Source organism: Choloepus didactylus, chromosome 12 (genome assembly GCF_015220235.1).
Source record: "Choloepus didactylus isolate mChoDid1 chromosome 12, mChoDid1.pri, whole genome shotgun sequence".
NCBI classification, from domain to species: domain Eukaryota; kingdom Metazoa; phylum Chordata; class Mammalia; order Pilosa; family Megalonychidae; genus Choloepus; species Choloepus didactylus.
In genome coordinates this window covers 7,603,052-7,624,588 of record NC_051318.1, presented here as the reverse complement: position 1 = coordinate 7,624,588, position 21,537 = coordinate 7,603,052, and the positions used below count along the sequence as shown (strand labels likewise).

Genomic DNA, 21,537 nt, shown 5'->3' with positions numbered 1-21,537 from the left:
GAAATTTTAGGTTGTGTGTGTTAACACAATTTAAAAAGAGGGAGGACCCGTGAAGGGGGGCTGGTTGGCTCACACTTCCTTGGGGGTACCTGAGGGAGGAGGGCCAGTGGGTACAGGAGCTTCTCCTATGGGTCTTTGAAGGTGAATTGTGTAACCTCATTATGCTGGATGTAGCTCACGGTCTGCTTGAACACCTTCCAAAGGAGATTGAAAACTGCACGCTGATAACCAACCTTAACTTGCAGCACAGTGAACTGCTACACTTCTCAGATACTACAGGAAACCTGTCCAGTTTAAGTCGTCTTGGTCTAAGATATAACATACATTGGCAAAATGCAATGCACCTGAAGAATTAAATTTAGAAAACAATAATATTTCTACTTTGCCAGAGAGTATTTTGTCAAGTCTTGTGAAACTGAATAGCTTGATCCTAGATAGAAATTGCTTCCAGTTATATCCAGTGGGTGGTTCATCTCAGTTTTCCAACCTCTGTTCTCTCAACATAGAACACAAATCAATAAAGTCCCATTTGGAATTTTCTGCAGAGCAAAAGTATTAAGTAAGCTGAATATGAAGGACACTCAGTTAACATCACTTCTGTTGGATTTTGGAATTTGGCCCAGTATGGTAGAGTTTAATTTAGCCATTCATCAGCTCACAAAGATTCCTGAGGATGTGTCTGGTCTTGTTTCTCTTGAGGTCTTAATATTATCCAATAATCTTCTGAAGAAACTTCCCCATGGTCTTGGAAACCTTAGGAAGTTAAGAGAGTTGGGTCTAGAGGAGAACAAATTGGAATCCTTGCCAAATGAAATTGCTTATCATAAAGATTTACAGAAATTAGTTTTGACAAACAACCAGTTAACCACTTTTCCCAAAGGCCATTGGTCTCCTTACCAATCCCACACATCTAGGCCTTGGCAAGAACCTACTTACTCATCTCCTGAGGAAATCGGTACACTGGAGAATGTTGAAGAGCTGAATTTGAATGACAACCTCAACCTGCCCTTCTGTTTGAGCTGGCTCTCTGCAGCAAACTTTCAGTCATGAGTATTGAGATCTGTCCGCTCAGTCCCCTTCCACCTCGGATTGCTTCCAAGGAGGCTGCTTTCATCATCCAGTTCCTAAAGATGCAGGGACAGTACCATGCCGTGGTCTAATCCAAATCCTCTGGTCCCACACACTGTCAAAATGGACTGCCATTAATGTTTCGTATCTATATCTGTATCTATTTATGTAGATATATATGGCAGATTTATAAAGACCACATCATGTGTTTCTGCTAATAGAAGAAACATAGCCATTTAGTTGTTTTGTGTTTTTTTTTATTCTGTACAAAAGGCTTATATAAGTAAAAAAAATTGCTGACTATAATGGATTTTTTTTGGTTGTTGTGTGAGCTGATATGCCAGTTTGCTTAACACATCTGCCAACAAATTATGAAGTTATTAAATTTAAAGGACGGAGGTAGTATAGTTGACCTACCTTCTCTTAGGAAAAGTAGTGGGCAAACAATTTTGTTGCAAGTTTTCATATACATTTTCCCCTTACCAATAGTGAGATCTCTCTAGTATGATAGGCCCTAAAGGTAGAATAATTGTTTTGAAATTTGAGATTTAAATTTTATATATTGTTTACAGTTAGGGTAATTCACTGGATTTCTTTTTTTGGTGGGGGGTTTGCTTTCCTCTGTTTTAATCAATCAAATCCAGAATTTATATCATCTGCTAAAGAATTTGTGTCAGCTTATTTAATTATTTAAAGATATTTGCTCATTGAAACAACTGGCAAAGTGAAAAGATGCAGTCAAAAATTCTAGAATTCATTTCATTGTGCTTCTCTGACCAGTGGTGAAGCAAAATATCTGAAGAGAGTGTCTCTGGATGGTGGGAGGGTATTGAGACTTTTCTAGTATAAATATCTTCTGAAGTTTAGGGACAAAAACTTGTCATGAAAAGGAGTTTTCACTCCTAGAAACTGCAGATCCAAAAAGCCTAAAAGAATAATTTGGCAAAAAAAAAAAAAATTTCACATGCACACACACGTTCTATAGATGTATATACAATGCTGTATAGGTATGTATTTATCACATCATAAACTACAGTAGATAACTCTAAGGATTTCTCCCTGTCCTTGGACGATGAGATGAATGTCTTTCTTTGAACACTGCAGTATATGTACATTTCAAGGTAATTTAGCAGTGTACTATGGTTTTATATCTTGACTTGCCTTGTGCATTTTTAAATTTTGGAATATTGCATCCCAACTGTGCTGTATTACTGCTGAACTGAATGCACTTTTCCCTACATGTGGGGCACTGGCTTCAAACAATTCAGTACAGTATCATTAGCTTTACTTTCATCTTTCCTTTCTTGGTAGTTAATACAAGTATGGAAAAGAAGCATATTGTGTAGAAGGCACTAATAGATCAGTGGAAGTTCTGTAAGATGTGCACGTGCTATTTGACTATTTAATATATTTTCTTTCACTTTACTGCTTTTAAGACTAGCAGTATTGTAAATGTGTGCCCCTTACCCAGTACTCTTACTTTTGGCAGTGTCTAAGTCAGTGTAATTATTGGGGAGACTCAAAAAGCAAGTGTATTCTAGATCCTAAAAACGCTTCCCATTTAGTGAATATTATGTATAATTATGCATTGCTGCTTGGTTTTGTGTTTTTGTTTTTGTTTTTGTTTTTGCCATTTAAATGGGCATTGTGTTTCAAATAAGAGACCATTTTTGAAACAAGGTGTTTTAAGAGTATAGTTTTGCTTTTCCAGGTACACAAATTCAGGGCTAGGTTTGAGGTCAAACCTGTATTCTTAATTGGCATTTTTAAAAGACTCAACTTAGAAATGGAAGGTAGGTGAAGATACAAAATGCCAGGATGCTTAAATGTGCTCTAAAACTATTGTAGATGTCACTGGATTTTACCAAGTAATATCTTTTCTTTTTTTCATTCACTGTGGTTTTTCAGTTAAACTTTTGTTTATAAAAGGAATTTGTTTGTTACAGCTCAACCTAAAAAAGAGAGAGAGAAAGAGACTAAAGAGACAGTGATAATTAAATGCAAATATATGATTATGTGATCCTGGAATGGAGGAGAAAATGCTCAAAAGGACACTATTGGGACAATTAAAAAATTGGAATATAGATTGTAATGCTTTTTATCAATGTTAAATTTCTTAAACTTGATAATGGTACTTAATGTGGTTATAGAAGTGAATATCTTTGTTCTTAGGAAACATACATGGAAGTATTAAATGGCAAAGAAGCATGATATATGCAACCTACACTCAAAGGTTGGAAAATGATAAAGCTAGGTAGATAGATAGATAGATACATAGAGAATGCTATAGCAAATGTGGCAAACTGTTAAACGTTGGTAATGCAGGTATCTGGGTAGAGGGTGTATTGCATTTCTCTGTATTATTTTTGAATTACATTTGTAAATTTCCCCTTAGTTTGAAATTATTTCAAAATAAAAATTGTTTAAAGAAAAAAAAAGATGAGGAAACAAGTTCATGGAAAAGAATAAGTTTCTTTCCCAGAATAAGTCACAAAGCCACAAATTCAAAACTAGGACCATCTTGCTCCAAGTCTTGTGCTCTTTACACTGCACCAGGCCTTCCTAACATATATTCAAAATTTGCTTTTTTTTTTAAATGATTAGTTTTTCAGTAAGCCCCACCAGCAGGTAGTTGTGTCCAGTTAGGCTGTTCTAAGCTTATGGGTAGCTCTGATGCCCCAGAGTTGGATGCAGTTCCGAGGCTGACCGGTTCTCCTGGCCCTTCTTGTCCTAGGTTTCCATCTGGAGCAGCACTTGAGTGAGGTGGCCCTGCAGACTGCCCTGGCGAGCTCCTCGAGGCACTACGCCGGGCGGTCCTTCCAGATATTTAGGGCCCTCAGACAGCCTCTGTCAGCCCATGCCCTGTCTGACCTTCTCTCGAGGTTGGTGGAGGTGATCGGAGAACATGGAGATGAGATTCAGGTATGGAAGGAAAGACCAAGGAACTCACCCTTCTTCTCTCCATTTCAAATATGACCAGTTGACAGTTTTCTTTGAGCCTCCTTTCTCTTGCCAATTATTCCAGCCATTTGGACATGTGCAATTTATAAAAATGTTCTTTGAGGTTGACTTTTATATTTACAAAAATCACTCCAAGGAGCATTGGTCTAGAAATGCAACAGATTCTCTGTTTTACTCAAGCCGACGCCTGAAAATCCTTTGGCACTTCCTTCTTTCTTAGTTTTGTTGTTGGTTTTTGGTTTGTTTTTTGCTGGGGGGTAGGATTATTTTATATTCTTTTGGTTTTTTGCCACCAACCTAGGTTGCAAGTTGTCCAACTCCCCACCCAGGCCAAGGATCTCCATCCTATCTGTGCAAAGTACTTCCACTCTCAGTATGGGTAGCCTGAAGAAGGTCAACCCCCAAGACTGGGGAGCTGGGCAGGTTGAAAGTCAAGGGCCTTACACGTTTTGTGGCTTGGCGCAAGGCTTTCTTTTCCTTGAAAAAAAGTTCCTGCACATCAGGATGCTTGCAAGCTTGTAGCCCTTAACTTCTTGTCCTCCTTTCAGCCATGGGAGGTGCTGGCTGAATACCACTGAGGCACAGCCCTTCCCATACTTCATCTCTTCGCCTCTGACTTTCAGAAAATCAACTCTGTATTTCACATGCACCTCATTCCCCTCCACCATCAGCCTTGCCCCCCTCCCCTCCCTGTTGTATTTCACTAGATAGCTCAGTCAAGGACGTTGGGACCTAGGGAAATACTAGATCTTCATGTGTATCTGCTACCTCCTAAGCCATCGGAATTTCCCAGTGGCCCTTACAGACTGTTTTTAGACTTAGTAAATTAGAACAGTAATGACCATCTAGCTTTCAATGGCATTAACATTATTTGAATAAAATTTGCTTTAATTAAATTTTTCTTCAGGAAGTTAACAGTAGCTATAAGAAGTAAAAAAAACTCTTGATTTTGTGTGTTTGGCAGGGTTATGTAATGGAAGCACTCCTTACCTTGGAAGCTGCCGTGGATAATTTGTCAGACTGCTTAAAGAACAGTGATCTCCTAACAGTTTTATCTCGGTGAGAATTAGCTCAATGACATTTGAAAGCAAGTATGCAGTACGGAATATTTGGGAAACACCTGGATTTCGGGCAAAATCCAAAGAACAAATATAATTTTTGAAGACTATTTATGACATGAAAAAGCATTATTTTCTTAAGTTAAAAAAAATGGAAAATACAAACACACATACTTTACACAAATATTTTAAAACACCAGGAAGATGGACACCAAAGTGTTATCTCTAAATGATATCAGATTTGGTGATTTTTAATTTCCTTCTTGATATCTTTGAATGTTTTTTCAAATTTTATACAATAATTATCCTACTTATTACATTGGTAAACAAAAACTAAAACTAAATTATTGAATAAGTATTAATCTCATTTGTACCATCACTATAAAAACATAAATAAATGTTGGCTTTAATAACTTATCTTGTGATCTTTCTGTTTTTTTTCTCTTCCCAGAGTTTAATAACCCATTTCATGACTCCATATTCTCTTTGTTTAACTGAGCTCATATTCCTTCAAATTCAGTCAGAAATGTTTTCTTATACCCCACTGAGCCTTGTTTTGGTCTTAATTGCCCCTACCAAAATTCAAAGAAAAATAAATATAAATTCCACAAACTTGAAGTCTGATTTCTTCAGACTTTCAATTAATGAAGTCAGTATTGGGTGTTGTTTTGGTTTTGTTAGTGGAAAGAAATTAACAGAAAATTGTGATCCCCAAGAGTGGTTTCCCTCCCTTTATTGTTCTTCATTCTCCTGAAAGGACTGGCTTTTTGCTGAAGCATGTTGACATTCTAATGAATATTTTTCATCTTTCTTCTTTCCTTCCTTTCTTCTTTTTTCTTTCTTCCTTCCTTTCTTTCTCTATCACTTGACAATAACCTACAGATTTCTTTTTTGTAATATATATACTTTGTATTAGAGAAATTGTAGATTGATAGAAAAATCATGCAGAAAATATAGGTTTCCCATATACCTCCCCTATTATTTATTCCTTGCGTTAATGTTACAACTGATAAAAGAATATTATTTAAATTGACACTTGTTTATTTTTATACCCAGCTCATCATCACCGGATTTAAGCTCCAGCACAAAACTAACAGCAAGTAGAAAGAGCACAGGACAACTAAATGTGAACCCTGGAACTGCTGGTGGCAATACAACTACTGCAGAACGTAGCCGGCATCAGAGAAGCTTCTCTGTACCCAAGAAGTTTGGTGTTGTTGACCGATCTTCAGACCCACCTCGAAGTGCTACACTGGACAGAATTCAGGCTTGTACCCAACAAGGGCTCTCCCCAAAAACCAGAAGTTCATCCTCCTTGAAGGACAGCCTCGCTGACCCATCCCACATAAACCACCCAACCAACCTGTTGGCCACCATCTTCTGGGTCACAGTGGCCTTGATGGAGTCTGATTTTGAGTTTGAATACCTAATGGCCTTAAGGCTATTGAATAGACTGCTGGCACATATGCCACTCGACAAAGCTGAGAATCGAGAAAAACTTGAGAAACTCCAGGCACAGCTCAAGTGGGCTGACTTCTCAGGGTTGCAGCAGCTGCTGCTGAAAGGATTCACATCCCTCACCACCACAGACCTTACTCTGCAACTTTTCAGTTTGCTGACACCAGTGTCCAAAGTATCCATGGTGGATTCATCCCAGGCTATTGGTAAAGCCAACATTGCTTGTTCCCTTACTAGTCCTGGTGGTTGGTGCATTCACGTTTAGTGTAATAAGACTTGCTGTTTTTAACAATTCTGCTTAGAAATGGCTCTTTGGGAATCGTTTTTTTGTTTTTTGTTTTTTATTTTTTTTTCTTTTAGACTTCTGTATTGTGTAAGTCTTAACTATTTATGTCATTAAAGAAATTTTTAAGACAATAATGTAAAAGGGGAAGATATTCACTTCTTCATCTTTCAGGATCAAATAGTAGCTATGGTTAGTTCTTGTATAAACATTTTTCTCCTTAATTCTTAACTCCCAAGTATTTTATTTTTCTTTGCTTTCCTTTTCCCCTTGAAATTGTCCCCCCTTGAAAATGTACCATGATATGTGGCCCAGAATTCTTTTCTTGATGTTAGAGCTTAACACTGTGATGCAAAAGCATTCATCATCATTTGAAAATCTTTTCAATTACATGAGTAAAATCTAAAATTGGTTGGCCCATTTCCTCTTATACCAACTTTTCTTAAAGTAGGCATTTAATAAAGAACTTCAAACCAGAGCTTCAGTTAATTTCAATCTGTTTTTTAAATTCTATTCTACTTACCTGAATTCACAAAGAGTCCTTAACAAGACACCCATTGTATCTTAGAATTACAAGTCTTCCTCAGTGCCTCCTTTGTACCTGCCGCCATTGGGGTTATAAATCTTTCCTGGATTTGTGTTAGACCATGTTAAAGCTGCTTCACGAGGACTCCTTTTGCATTCTGTCAGATGCAAATCTGTAATATGCCTTTTCATTGTTAGCCGTTAAAATGTACCTTACCTGCAGCTATCTCCATTGTATCTTCTTTAATCCAGGGTTTCCACTGAATGTCTTGTGTCTCCTGCCCCAACTGATTCAGCATTTTGAAAATCCCAATCAGTTCTGTAAGGAGATAGCCGAAAGGATTGCTCAGGTATGAGTTCTAGTTTCTCACTCAGGCAGATCTTCGTGATACTTCGGGAAAGCATGATGTCAGACAAAATTTCCAGGTCCAGAGAGAGCAGCAATTTTCACAAAACCTGAAAATACTAACTGCTCTCAATAGTAATGTACATTTCTGGGTGGCTGGTGCAGATTGTCCTTTTCAGATTCATTATGGAGACAAACAGGTGGAAAGAGTGTGTGAAAATTTTATTAGCTAATGAGACAGCACTTCTGCAGCCTACCAAAAAAATATAAACCAACTTTCCAGACTGCTGAGACTTATCGTAAAGTTGCTAACATGTCTTCCTATTCATCAGGCTATTATTTTACACCTAATCGACTTTCTTTCTTCACAAGGTTTGCTTGGAAGAGAAGAACCCAAAACTCTCAAATCTTGCACATGTTATGACTCTTTACAAAACACACAGCTATACCAGGGACTGTGCCACCTGGGTCAACGTGGTCTGCCGCTATCTTCATGAAGCCTATGCTGACATCACCTTGAACGTTGTTACCTACCTGGCAGAGGTGAGCTGTTCAGTTAAGGTTAAAATCTGATAGAGCTTCCATGGGTAAATGTTTACATGGAACTGAGAATACTACTCTTAACTTCCATTCATGGAGGCCTATTATATATTATAATAGATGCTGTACGGCAACATTGCAAATGCTTACAACCACCCAGTACTGTAGATACTATTAAAATAAAGAATCTGAGGCTGTGCCAGCTTAAGTAATTTGCCACAAGTTTAGGGAGGGAGAGCCAGCCTAGAAATTAGACCTAGGTATAGCTGACTCCAAAGCTTAAACGCCTGCTGTTTACTACACTAATCCCTGGCAGCACATGTATTTCTGATTACTCTGGGTGTTCAAATATTATTTAAGGAGTTCTGTGGCTTGATATGTTTCCTGGTTTTTGCTCTGAACTAATTAACAAAGCACATATTTTGAAATAAGCTTTCATATTTGCTTTTTGTATGTTTTTAAAACTGGAATGGGATTTTTATCCTCAGACAAATGTATTTCTAGCATATTCCTTACAAACCCCTACTCTGACTCTGTGTATATTGATGCTCAAAATGCAAAGCATATTGGGCAAATGATGAAACGTGTTCCACTTAGCAACTCCAATCCCCAACAAGGTCATGAGATCTAGGAGGCAAATGATTGATTCAAGAGCTACCTTGTTTCAGCGTTGTCCACATCGCTTTTCCTTTGGGGATGTGCATTTGTACCTCTTCCTAGGGCCCTTTAAGAAGACGTTAGGACAGTCACTCCCAGTTTTTCCTTTAGTTAAGTCACCAATGCAGGGACCAGCTAGATCATAGATCAGCCACTTTCTCAAAGGCTCCACAAGGCTGAAAGGCTCTACCTATTCAGCACCCCATCCACCCTGCACTGGTGGACCCCCACCGTCCGCATTCGGAGCAGCCCACGCAGGATCTCGAGGTGCAATGTGGTGCAGCCATGTATGGTCAGCGTTCAGATGATCATCGGTCCAGACCCCACCCCTGACATTTAAAGACCCTCTCATAAGTGCCACTCTGATGCTTTTTGATAGTCACCATGCTTGCACCTGTCCCAAGAGTTGCCAAGCAAGCACACACGACCCCTACACACATGTAGCACTGGGATAGCCACGGCAGTAACCCACTTATGAAGGCACATGATGCCTGTTTTAAAAGAAGGTAAAGTGTGAGACAGCAAGGAGGCAAAACAGGTTTGAATCACTAAATATAAACGTTTCTTCAGTTTCTTCATTTCTTCAGTAGTTAGGGATTTATTTTCACTCCCATGGAAATGTGCAGTCCTAAAATACTGAGAAACACTGGTCCTTCCCTGAAACTCAGGGTAACACTGACTCACCCCTCTCGCCCTCTCGCTGCCCCCCAGCTGCTGGAGAAGGGCCTCCCCAGCATGCAGCACTGCCTCCTGCAGGAGATCTACAGCCTGCTAAGCTACATGGACCTTTCCGTCGTCCCCGTAAAGCAGTTTAACGTGGAAGTTCTGAAGACCATTGAAAAATACGTGCAGGTGAGTATGTGAATACCTTCACTTCTGAACTGGGATGTTTCCGGAGGGTTGTTGCAGAGGGACCGCGGCTTTGCACGTAGCTCGTACTTGACTCTGCACCTGCACAGTGGCACAGGGCCACGCCAAACACTCAGCCACCACATCTGAAACACTCTGGGCATGGTGCAGAGTGGGCACTGGCCCCTCTGTAGACGGAATGCTGAAGAGAATGAGAAGACAAGGCCAGGCCTTCCAGAGCCTTCAGAGGGGCACATTCTGCCCCTTTGGGCTCACAGGCTGCATGTTGGAAGACCACACCTGGCTGGGCGGGCAGGAGGAAGGCCTATTTATTATCCCATTTCAAAGCAATAGAGGCAGGGGAGGGCACTGGCCCATGCCAGGCGCTCGGTCAGGTGTTTCACACACAAAGGGTTATTGGGAGGTTCAACCACCACTTCAGAGTTGAGAGAACTGAAGTTAAGACACTTGCATAAATGTACTTTAAAAGACTCCAGCCAACCAACAAAGAGTGTTGGGGAGTCAATAAAACAAGATGGCACAATGCGAATAAGTGAACAGTGTGCGGGGCTTCGTTACACTGATCTGTCTGTTTCTGTGTATATTTGAATATTTCCATAATAAAATGTTGAGAGAGAAAGAGAGGAGAAAGAAACTGGCCCCAGATTCAGTTAGGAAATGGTGGAGCTGGTGTTTGGGTGCATGCCGCCTGGCTGCAAAGCTGGTACATTTGTCTCGTTGTAACCGGCAGCCATCCTAGCCGGACACCTGGGTGAATATCACTGAATTGATTCTTTAAAGCCTGAGACTACCAGAAAAAGAAATAAAGGAAAATAAAAATAAATAAGTATCAAGAGAGCAAAACCAACCAGAACAAGTTTCTGGAGCCTGGAAGCCAATCTGCAACAAGACTGGGGGAGCAGGGCAGGGCCCCCGCTGGGGATGAGTGGGGAGAACCAAGCTCAGGAGACAGGCACCCTTTCCCGGCGTCACCTTTGGTCTCTGTCCTTCTCAGCAGTGTCCGTGATGAGTTGCAGAGTTCAAGGGCAGAGGCTGGGTTTCCCGTGGACACACTCATTGACAGTGCAACACCTTTAGACATTTCTGCCTCCACTTTACCAATCACATTACTTGCAGAAATTATTTAATGCTAACGTGATCTCCAAGCATTGTTTTGTTCCTATTTCAGGTGGCTTTGCTCAAATAACAGTCGTGCCTCCTGGTAGGCATTCCCAAACAGCACCCGAGGCAGCACAGATCTTGCTATTTGCAGTATGCCCGGTTTCCTTGTTCCGTTTGGCTGCCCTTCTGCCTCAGGCCTCGGAGCCATCTCGGGGACTCCATATCTTATCTTTAACAGCAACTAATTCCACATTCAAATCATGGCCTCCCTTGGGCAGAGTTTAACAGCACAGGAAATATGCTTTATTTTCAGTGCCTTGGCTCCAACACCTTGGCAATACGTAACTAACTTCCACCAAGTTGTTTCATCTGTGTCCAGTTTTTGTGGGAGAAGCAGATCAGTCTGCCTGGGTGTTGCCAGGGAACAGGGATGGTGAACAAACTGTCTTAAAGGAAGAGCCGGAGTCTGATCAGCCGGGAAAAGGAGAAGATGGGGGAAGAGCATGGGTTAAGGTGCAGAGGCTGAGGGATCTCGCCCCACAGGCGAAGCTCAAAGAGTGGGGGCTCTACCCCGGCTGAAATGGGGAACGCTCAGAGGAGTTTGGGTGGGGAAGTGGCATGGTCTGAAGAGTTTTAGAAAGTCCACATTAGCTGGAAGGGGTGCGATGGGTTCTCCTAGGGCCTGGAGGCAGGGGGCAGTGAAGACGCCATTGAGAACGTCCAGAAGCTGGAGAGCTCTGGACTGACCAGTGTCACAGGGATGGAGAAGAGTGAACAGTTACCAGGAGGGAGGGAAGGAGGAGACTTCAGAATGGCTAAGACCATGAGGAAGACAGAGAGTGAGATGGGAGATGGCTGATAGCCCAGGACAAGCAGCCCAGGACAGAAATGGTGCAGGAGAAAGCAGAGAGCAAGGAAAAGGACCACGGCTGAGAACTGGAGGCGGGGGGAATTCTGAGAAAGGGTCGGTGGTCAACAGCGTGAAATGCACTATAGACTCTTTTCCTCAAAGTAAAGCAGTACCTCATTAATGAAAATGGTACCTCGTGATTTTAAACTTTCGCTTATTTGAATACAGACTAAATTTGGTCATTTTTTTTGTTTGCTTGTTCCTGAAAAATAGCTCATCTTATTTAAACTGTCTTTTCATGCTATTTGTTTTTATTTATCAGGAAATTTCCTGGGCTGCTTTAAATCTGTGACTTCCTAGTCATACTTTAGCTTTAAAAAATGAAATTATTTTTAACCATCGAATGTTTTCTTTCCTTCAGAGTGTTCACTGGAGAGAAGCCCTGAATATCTTGAAGCTGGTAGTTTCCCGGTCTGCCAGCCTGGTCTTGCCCTCCTACCAGCACAGTGATCTTTCAAAAATAGAAATCCATCGCGTATGGACTAGTGCGTCTAAGGAATTACCTGGAAAAACCCTGGACTTTCACTTTGATATTTCAGAGGTACTTAGCACGTTAACTGTTTCCTTGATGAATTTATGGTAGCAAAGGTCCAAAGTGGTTTCCTGGGGAAAGGCAGACTTAATCCTTTTCCATTTATTTTAGATAAAGACTTCTAAGGCCCCAGTTTGGATTCTGTGTATTAAAAACCACCTCGAGTGAAACATTCCCTGGAGCTCTGAATTGGTAGCTTTTAAAAATAGAAACTAGCCTCAGTTCTATAACAATGAATTTGAAAAAAAAAATATTTAAAAATGGAATGATTGTAAGCATTTTGAACCATGACCTTCATTCGTTTTGTGTCTACAGCTGTCATGTCGTGTCTGTAGATCCATAATCTTTCTCCCTGCACTTAACCAGACCAGCCAGGGGCTGAGACATCCGGGAACACCAAATCTGCCCTAACTGTGGTTTCCACGCCACACTGCATTTTAAACGAGTAAAATGATGATTCTCTGGCGGGGGGAGGGGGGCAGGGAAAGGGACCAGGGCACCAAGTTAGGGAGAGGGGGAAGAAAGGAGAGGGCAGAGAGTGGTCGGAGATACTTGCTGGTCCGTGACTGAGCACTCGGGAGGCCCGTACTTAATTATTTTGGTCTCAGGTGCAAAATGTCTTTCCTTTCGTGGCTCTCTCACCCCCATCCCACGAGTCCCCAAAGCAGAAACTGCACCCTGTGCATCTTTGTATCCAGAGCCGGGTACACTGCCTGGTACATGGGAAGTACATAATAAATGTTTTCTAAACATTGCTGAGTAAATAAACTCACTAAGGAATCAGCCTGACCCACTTCCATGGAGCCCATTATACTGTGAAATAGGTTCTCTGCAAGCTGGGTGTCTGGACATAATGGTACTCATTGGCCTTTTATCACTTTGGAATTCAGGACAAGATAATTTTTTGCTGCCATGTGATACCTGCGTCTATATTTAGCATATATTTGGTATTAAGTTATTGATTCAATCCTTTTCAACTTTTAACATTTTTTTACATTATTAAGGGGGAAAAAAGGTAATTTTTGCTTTGACTTGAGTTTATTCTGTTCCAAGGAGGTAAGAAAGCAGGCCGTCTCTCAGCTGCATGCCTCAGAGACCCGCACTGCCACACAATTACAGGCCTTGGGAGCAGGTGCAGAATGGCCAGTGTCTGCCCCTCGGGGGGCAACCCTGCCGCCCATTTCTGCGGAGGATCCCGTTGGGGCTAAGGTCCGAGAAGGTCACCCACCCAGCCATCAACCTCCAGGACTCTCTGAAAGTAAAATTTCTAAAGCTCTCCCCGAGAACCTGGCCCTGATCTTGTCCATTTAAATAATTGAAAGCATATCAGTAATTTACATAATTGTTTAAATAATTGAGAGCATAGAAAAATTGGTGACTAAAGGTTGGGAAGAGGGGAAGGGGCTTTGGTCCCTTGTCATAACTATGACGGATTCTCGCCAAGCTTCAACATCTGAAAACTGACTATCTGCTTTCCTGAGTGTGTTGCTTCTAAATCTTTAGCAGTGGTTTCCAAAGCCTGTTTAAGGACAAGCAGTTGGGTTTGTTTTCAGCCACTCAAGAGGATGGGAAAACGAGGAAGATGCAAAATTATTCAGACTGTAGCTTTGAACATCAGGAAAATGAGCCCGTTTGGAACACAGAACAAACAGCCTCTCACCTGATGTTTAGTCACGTGCACAGGGCTTGGGTGCTTCTGAGGCAACAGCCCCTTTACCACGCAGCCACTGATGCACTAGCAGAACCTGTGCTTTGTGCTCTCTGTCCTCCAGACGCCGCTCATCGGGAGGCGGTACGATGAGCTGCAGAATTACCAGAATTCCTCCGGGCGCGACGGGAAGCCCAGGGCCGTGGCCATGACCCGAAGCGTGTCCTCGACTTCTTCAGGCTCCAACTCCAATGTCCTTGTTCCCGTGAGCTGGAAAAGGCCTCAGTATTCTCAGGTAGAGAATCCTAGCTTCCCAGGAAGCTGTTTAGAAGGGATTGAACCCATCCACCAGGGCTCTCCGGGAATCCTCTGTTCAGCTCCCAGTGTCGCCCATCCCGGCTTCGGTCCTTCCGGGGATGAGGCTCTCAGAGCCTTCCAGAAGAACCCGTTTTATCTTTGAACAGCTCAGCATGGTGAGCCGAAGTCTGGCTCCTTGTTGCTGTACCCAATAGTCCTAGTTCTCTTCCTTGTGGATTAGAAAATGAAATCTCTCTTCCACACGGCAGCTCTTCAAGCATTTAATGAAACACTGACCCTCTGATCATGAATAGCAAGAATCTTTTCTTCTCCAGATTACACATCCTTAGTTCTCTCAACTTTTAGAAAAGGTTCCATACCACTTCCCCTTCTGGCTTCTGTCCTTGAACTTGTACGTATATCAGGGTTTCCCTGACAGAGCACAGTGGGCTGTAGGTGCCTCCGTGCTTGTTATCACCCCCTGCACTCTCTGGGTCCCTGCATCTCGTGTTGACTTTACTCTCAGGCAGTCGTTCTCCGTGGGAGGTACCAACAACCTCTGGCACCTCCAGATTTACCTGGTCTTTGGCTCTGATGATCTTGGAAGGACAGAGGCCTTCCCTCCCCTGACGTCCATAGCAATCCTATAAAGAGCACTTGCAGGGTACCTGAGGGAGGCAAGGCCCTATTTTGGATACTGTGTAACCAAAGAAGGGGTCGTGGGTGCCGAGCAAGGAAAAACCCATTTGCATGGACTCCCCTCACTCTCAGGGTTTAGGGGAATAGACTGTATGGGGTTGTGCCTGCCGAAACATAGCAGGTTCTCAATAAGTGAGTGTTGAGTTGAGTTGTCAAATAAGGGAGCCCACCATACTTTGTTGTGGATCTGGAAAAGCAAAGAAAATTTACAGTCCAGTTTTGTGGTTTTCTATATTGATTCCTTCCCAGAATTGCAAAATGACCACTAACTTAGGGAAGTAGTTTAGCCAAACTCCTGCCACCCTCTCAACAGCAAGGTCCTTCTACCCTCTGACATGAAAAAATACCATCAGGAGTATCCCTTCTACAATTTGGAAAGAAGAATGCAGCAAACGAGTGCCATTAAGAAGGAAAATCCAGGAATGGTACTGGCCTCTAGCAGTCTTCACATAAAGGGGAGAAAACAGCATTCTAAAGAGATTAGGAAGACTGCTTTAAGAGCAGTTCTGAAAGACATTAACATTTTTTAGGCTCGGATTCCTTTCTTTTCATTTTCAATCAGCAATAATTCTGAGACATCTGTTTATCTGTGTCAGTGGATAATGTGATAGTTTATAGAAGATTCTCAATGCTTAAGGGGCTGGAAAACAAGGTTTATGAAGAAAAACAAAAGGAATGGAATCTGCTTAACTTTAGAAAGAATAAATTAAGAAAGATTTAACATGGCTTTCAAACAATTGAGTTTTCATTCTGCGAAGGAATTAAGTTATTCTCCCGTTTGAGGAAAATAGACTTGTGCTGTAACATAATAGATTTAGTTTAGGTGCGAGGAAAGCCTTGCTAATACTTCAGTTGTAACATACAATAAACAATTATCAAGGAGAGTAATAGAATATCCTCTGAAGAAGTTCTGATTTTCACCCTCCTAGAATAGCTTAGATCAGCACTGTCCAACAGAAATGTAGTGTGTCTCATTTTAAATTTTCAAATAGTCACCTTTAAAATAGTAAAAGGGAAAAGGTGAAATTAATTTTAATATTTTCTTTAACCTAATATGTCCAAAATATTATCATTTCAGCATGTAATCAATATTTAAAAAATTTTGAGATATTTGATATTTTTTGCATACCAAGGCTTCAGAGTACAGTGTGTGTTTCACATCTCCAGTTCTCACTGGCCACAGTTCAAGTGCTCAGTAGCCACGTGTGGCTAGTGGCTACAGTCTTAGAGCAGATTCGGATCACAGGACTCCACAACTGAAACCCACCTGCATGTTTCTTTTCCAGAAGAGGACAAAAGAGAAGTTGGTGCATGTCCTTTCTCTGTGTGGCCAAGAAGTAGGACTAAGCAAAAACCCATCGGTGAGTTGTAACGTGTTCTCACGTTGATTTTGGAATCGTATCTTTTTTGCCTTTGTTCTGTTCTTGGTTTTGGTCGTAGAGTTGAGGGGATTTGACTATGAGAGACAAGTGTTGGTAATATAGCCATCACCTAGATCAAAACCCAGGTCACTTTCCCCACTCCAAGGTTTTCAATTTCAGTTCAGAAACAATGAAAGATACTGTTGGCTGTTTGCTCCAGTTTGTCTGGGACTACTCAAGTTATATTTTATTTTTTAAACTTATTGTGTTTTTTGATAAACCCACCCAGACTTCCTTAAAATATATGTGCTACTACCTAACGCATCACCATACCTGGCACATGTGCCTTTGGGATGTGATTTTGCTTTCTGTCCACATACATCTTACTGTGATGTCACTACATGCTCACACACAACAAACAGGAGAGTAATGACATATCATCATATGTATTTTTTGCATATAAAGTTTTACTGATGCTTTAATTTTTTAATGCAATTAGGTTTTAAGTGAATGAAAGTTTGAAATATTAAAAGTACACTTCTGAACCTTTTATAACACTTAGAAAATTCAAATTGCATGTGTGTGTTTGAGTATATTGTAGCAAAAAAACAATAAAAATCTCAGGATCTAGATTCTCCAGGTGTTTTTTTTCATCTGTGTCACAGCATCTTTATTAACCACATAAGAACTAGCAAACTGAATAATATCCCAAATAAAGTAAAAATTATCCAGCAAGATCCTCTGCAGAGCTATTTTTAAAATCCCAGAATGTATCTTTTAATGTCGTTCATGAACAGGTGAAATATTAGAGGCTCATAAGTACTTGCTAAACTGTAAATTGATATTTCTTATCATCTGGAGAAGCGCCCAAGCCTCTCTCAGCCAAGCTTTGTCTGCATTTAAGTAACCTTTTTAGCGTTATTGATTGGGGGTTTGTTGCTGCCCCAGTGGCATTGTTTACAGCACAGGGGACAGGGGACACGGTGACAGAGGCCTGAGCAGACAGAGCCCCCAGGCCCGCAGAGAGAAACAGGCCCTTGGCCCCTGCCTGCAGCCGCTGACAACCAGGGCCGTTGCAGCCCCCTTTTTCCTTCAGACCCCCAGCCCGCCTCTGGGCTGTGGCCCTTCTGGCTAGAGAAGGAACTAGAAAAGAACACTGCAACTGAGGACATCAGAATTCTAGTCTCCCGTCTCTCGCCGACTGATTGACTGACCCTCGGTGCACAATCTCTGTGCAAAATTATGTGTAATGCACCTTTTTATGAAAATATAACACATATAATACATTCTGCAACACTGGAGAAGAAAAATACAGTTAAAATCCATACTTTTTTTTTTTTTTACTTTTGAGAGATGTTCATTATATTTAAATTCTTATAAATATTACCTACTTTCCAAGGAAAACTGAGACGTTACAGCGGTTATACAAAAAGTACTATTGATCTTATTTAGTAACAATCTGCGCTCAGTAGGGGCTGGGTAGCAAAACATTTAGGTTCATTTGCAGTTTCTTATTTCTATAAAGTTCTATGAAAATGACCCAGTGGGAAAGAATTCTCAACACAGAAGTGAATTTAACAATGTTAGCATACTAAAGATTTTAATGTAAAAATGTTAAATATTTTTGTTTCAATCAACAGGACAGGAAATTCAAGTATAAATTTAGATGCATGGTTGCTCAGCTACTCTCCTGTAATTCAAACAAACAAGCACTGTACTTATTGGCTTCTTTTCCTAATTCCTTAGCCAGTTCCTGGTTTCTTTCTGAAAGGGTTAAATCCTTTGCTCTCACATTTCATTCTACAATAACATATCTTGGTATCTTGGTCTCAGTACCCCTTAAACCATTATTTAAATGTATGTGGCGTGTATGTGTGTGTGAAATAATTTTTAGCCTCAGTCAGTTCAGAAACAATGGAAAATTTTGTTGGCTGTTCCAGTTTGTGAACACCGGCTCAGTTTCATACACTCACACACATAAACACACACTCAATACACACACACGCACTCACCCCTCACACTCAGACACCCTCACACACATACCTATGCTTACACACACACACACACACACACACTCAATACACACACACGCACTCATCCCTCATGCTCACACCCTCACACACATACCTACGCTTACCCCCACACACACTCAATACACACTCACTCCATACACACACACACTCACCCAGTCACACACGTGCAAATCCAGGTAGGATCCAGCCTTCGTGAAGAGGCAGCAATCTGACTCTCGAACATTTTCCTGGTGCATGAACCGGCGTCTCTGCAGCCGGTTTAATCTGAAGGCACCTGTCCAACATAAATAATACAAGAATGTTCTAAAAATACCCACTTAAGGAATTAGGTGTGTACTGGAAATACAGTGCTATGAAGAGTAACTGCCGTTTGTCACAGCACAAACAACTCTAGGGAGGAGGGATTCTCAGGAGAGGGCTCCTTTCATCCGTAGGTGATTTTCTCGTCGTGTGGGGATCTGGATCTGCTCGAGCACCAGGCGAGTTTGGTGTCCTCCGAGGACGGCGCCCGGGAGCAGGAGAACATAGAGGACACCAACAGTGAGCAGCAGTTCAGAGTCTTCAGAGACTTCGATTTCCTGGACGTGGAGCTGGAAGATGGAGAGGTACGGGGCACTCTCTGTAAAATAATCTGCTTGATCTCTTTCTTGACTAACAGTTTCTCTTTACCTGCTAAATAATGAGTTTTGGTAGCAACTGTAAACTTCATTTTGAATCCACTTATTCAAAATGCAGCAGCTTAACTCTGGCGGCCGGCCCCCAAACCCTTCCTGCCGCCACGCTGCACACAGCAGACGGCTTCCTCAGCTCCAGAAGCACACAAAGGCTGGGTGTGTGTCGTCCAGAAGGGAACTTCCTAACGAATCACAAAACATTCACATTCTGAGCCTGTTCTTTGGTGCCTGAGGAAAATATGCGAAGCATTTAGTTATTGTCAATGCGAAATTGCTCTAATTCAGTTACTTCAAAGCTTGCCTGCCACAACAGATCAGAGCCTGCAGGCTCCAGCATTTTGGGGCTGTGTTTGATGAAATCATTAAGGCTTTAAGCGAAACATAGTGCACCGGGAAGTCTTCCTCTGCTTTAGGTTGGTAGCTAGCGTCCCAGACACGCAGCGCGGCGGAAGGCAAGTCTCAACGGGCCAATGCAGACGCGTTCATTTTGAATGATCGATCAGTGTCATGAGATGCTTTCAGTTACGAAGCACGTTTTTCCACACTAGGGGTGGACAGAGGAGCCTCACCCGTCCCCATCCCATCAGTGGCTTGGGGCAGGTTGCAGCTGGGGTGCTTGCTGCCCACGCTACCCCAAGCTCACTGGTTTCCCAGCCCAAGAGTGCTCTGCCCGTCTTACTGTTAAAACGGAGGCCCACATTCAAAGTTTATGACATCCTGTAGCTGGGAGGCCCCTTCTCACTTAACTGCAAGCTTTTGGGAAATGATGTTTTGAGCAGCCACTGGCCTTCCCTAAAAGGATATGATTTCTGGCCAATCCGCTTACATTAAGGTGAGGCCAAAGAGCCACCACTGTCAACCACACCTCCCTCCCCTCCCCAGATTCTTTCCCTGGAAACAAGTTTAGCTGACACAGTCCTTAAAGAGTATGAAGGCACTGCCTGGTAGGAGCCCTTAAAATAAGTGTCGGCTTCCCTTCCGCCTTGAGCTGTTCCATTGCCAACAAGCAGTTCGCTGGCCGTTAGCCCTAACTGGCGATAGAGAAAGCATATGCCACATGTGGCGAGGAGGGTTTAAAAAGTCTAAAGCAAAGTGTGGTTGTTTTGAACACTGTCAAAGTACCTCTCGCCAGAGCTGCATGGAGTGTCCAGTATTAGCTCCCTGATGCTGGCCACGGACCGGATCTCAGCTCTTAGGTGAGACTTTAAGTCTGGGCTGTGTCTTCACTCCAGAAGGGAAACCGGGGAGGAAAAAGCTGATGAAGCAGCAGAGGCATCACTTTCCTGTCTCGACCAAAGATAATACGTGACGGGACCTAACAGGAATGATGTAAAGTGGAGAAATCAGGCACAATTTTAGAGCAACCAGCAAATTTAATCTCATCAAAATAAAGGTAGAAAATCTGAAACACACATTACTTGAAAATAAATATGACACTAATGTTTTTCAGGGAAAATATAATGAATATTATACCTTCTTATCTTCTCTCTGTTTTCCTACCCAACAAAAAAAAATCAATGATTATTTTATTGATAAAGATTTTATAAGAAACTCAAGCAGGTGAGAGTGCACATTTTATCCAGATAACATGAACCATTTGAGAATACCCTGCCACTTCTCAAGGTAGTCTGATGAGGAGCTCACAGAGAGGTGCAGGGGAAATGGTTTGGGCTTTGGGTTGGGCAGATTCAAGTTTGAATTTCACCTCTGCTGCCTTCCTAGCTGGCTGACCTCAAGTATGGATGCAAGTTCTCTTGGTTTCTGCTTCCTTCTCCATTAAATGGGTATCATGATACCTACTATAGAGTTGATGTGAGGATTAAATAAGATAACCAATAGAAAGCTTAGTGTCAGGCACAGAGTTTTGTGTTTTGTTTTGTTTTGTTTTGTTTGGCATTCCAAATATTAGTTCCCTTGTATTCCTGCCATTGGTGGATAATTTTAATATATCCTCATCTGAGAAAGTTAAGCATCTTAGACTCACAGATCAAAACACTGTTGTCAAAATGGAAGACAAGTTTATTTATTTTTTTCATGTCTATTCCTTTTCAGAATTTATTGAATAACATCTGTCAGGGCTTGTTTGCCCTTGAACTTTTCAAAATCTTTAAAAGGTGCTGGGTCTGGGCTATTAATTGCACATCAGCAGTAAAAAGATCATGATCAAAAACACTTTTAGCTTCGTGAGCAGTATCAGGTGATGACATTTTTTCCCCCATTTGATGACCCTCATTCTTTTTCCCAAGACATTTAACAGTTTTCCCACAAATAGACATTTAAGCATTCCAAAAAAAAAGGTGTCAAGGAGCCCAAAGTTGTCAGTGAAGTGGAGAGCTATTTCAGAAATTGCATTTATCTTTACCCCAACTACATTGTCCATCACTAAGAGGTTTTGAATTTCTGATGTTTCGTTACTGATTTTTCTCTTTGGAGTTGGTGTGTCTTTACCTTATTTTTGTAAGTTGCATCTACTGAAGTATAAATTGTTAATACTGTTAGTTGCTATCATGTTAAAA

The 21,537-nt window shown here is 41.6% G+C and overlaps 1 protein-coding gene and 1 pseudogene across 6 annotated transcripts in view; both read left to right on the top strand.

Moving 5' to 3' along the window:
- Positions 1-21,537, top strand: part of FRY (FRY microtubule binding protein) — a 432,465-nt gene that overhangs the window by 381,683 nt on the left and 29,245 nt on the right. For all 6 annotated transcript variants that reach the window (XM_037799978.1, XM_037799979.1, XM_037799974.1 and 3 more), the window contains 10 exons: positions 3,803-3,990; positions 4,994-5,088; positions 6,144-6,751; positions 7,606-7,703; positions 8,072-8,242; positions 9,608-9,748; positions 12,139-12,318; positions 14,082-14,252; positions 16,240-16,314; positions 18,782-18,952. In XM_037799978.1, the coding sequence (XP_037655906.1) occupies positions 3,803-3,990; positions 4,994-5,088; positions 6,144-6,751; positions 7,606-7,703; positions 8,072-8,242; positions 9,608-9,748; positions 12,139-12,318; positions 14,082-14,252; positions 16,240-16,314; positions 18,782-18,952 (1,898 nt within the window). The remainder of the gene's footprint in view (positions 1-3,802; positions 3,991-4,993; positions 5,089-6,143; positions 6,752-7,605; positions 7,704-8,071; positions 8,243-9,607; positions 9,749-12,138; positions 12,319-14,081; positions 14,253-16,239; positions 16,315-18,781; positions 18,953-21,537) is intronic.
- LOC119506967 lies at positions 79-1,205 on the top strand (annotated as a pseudogene).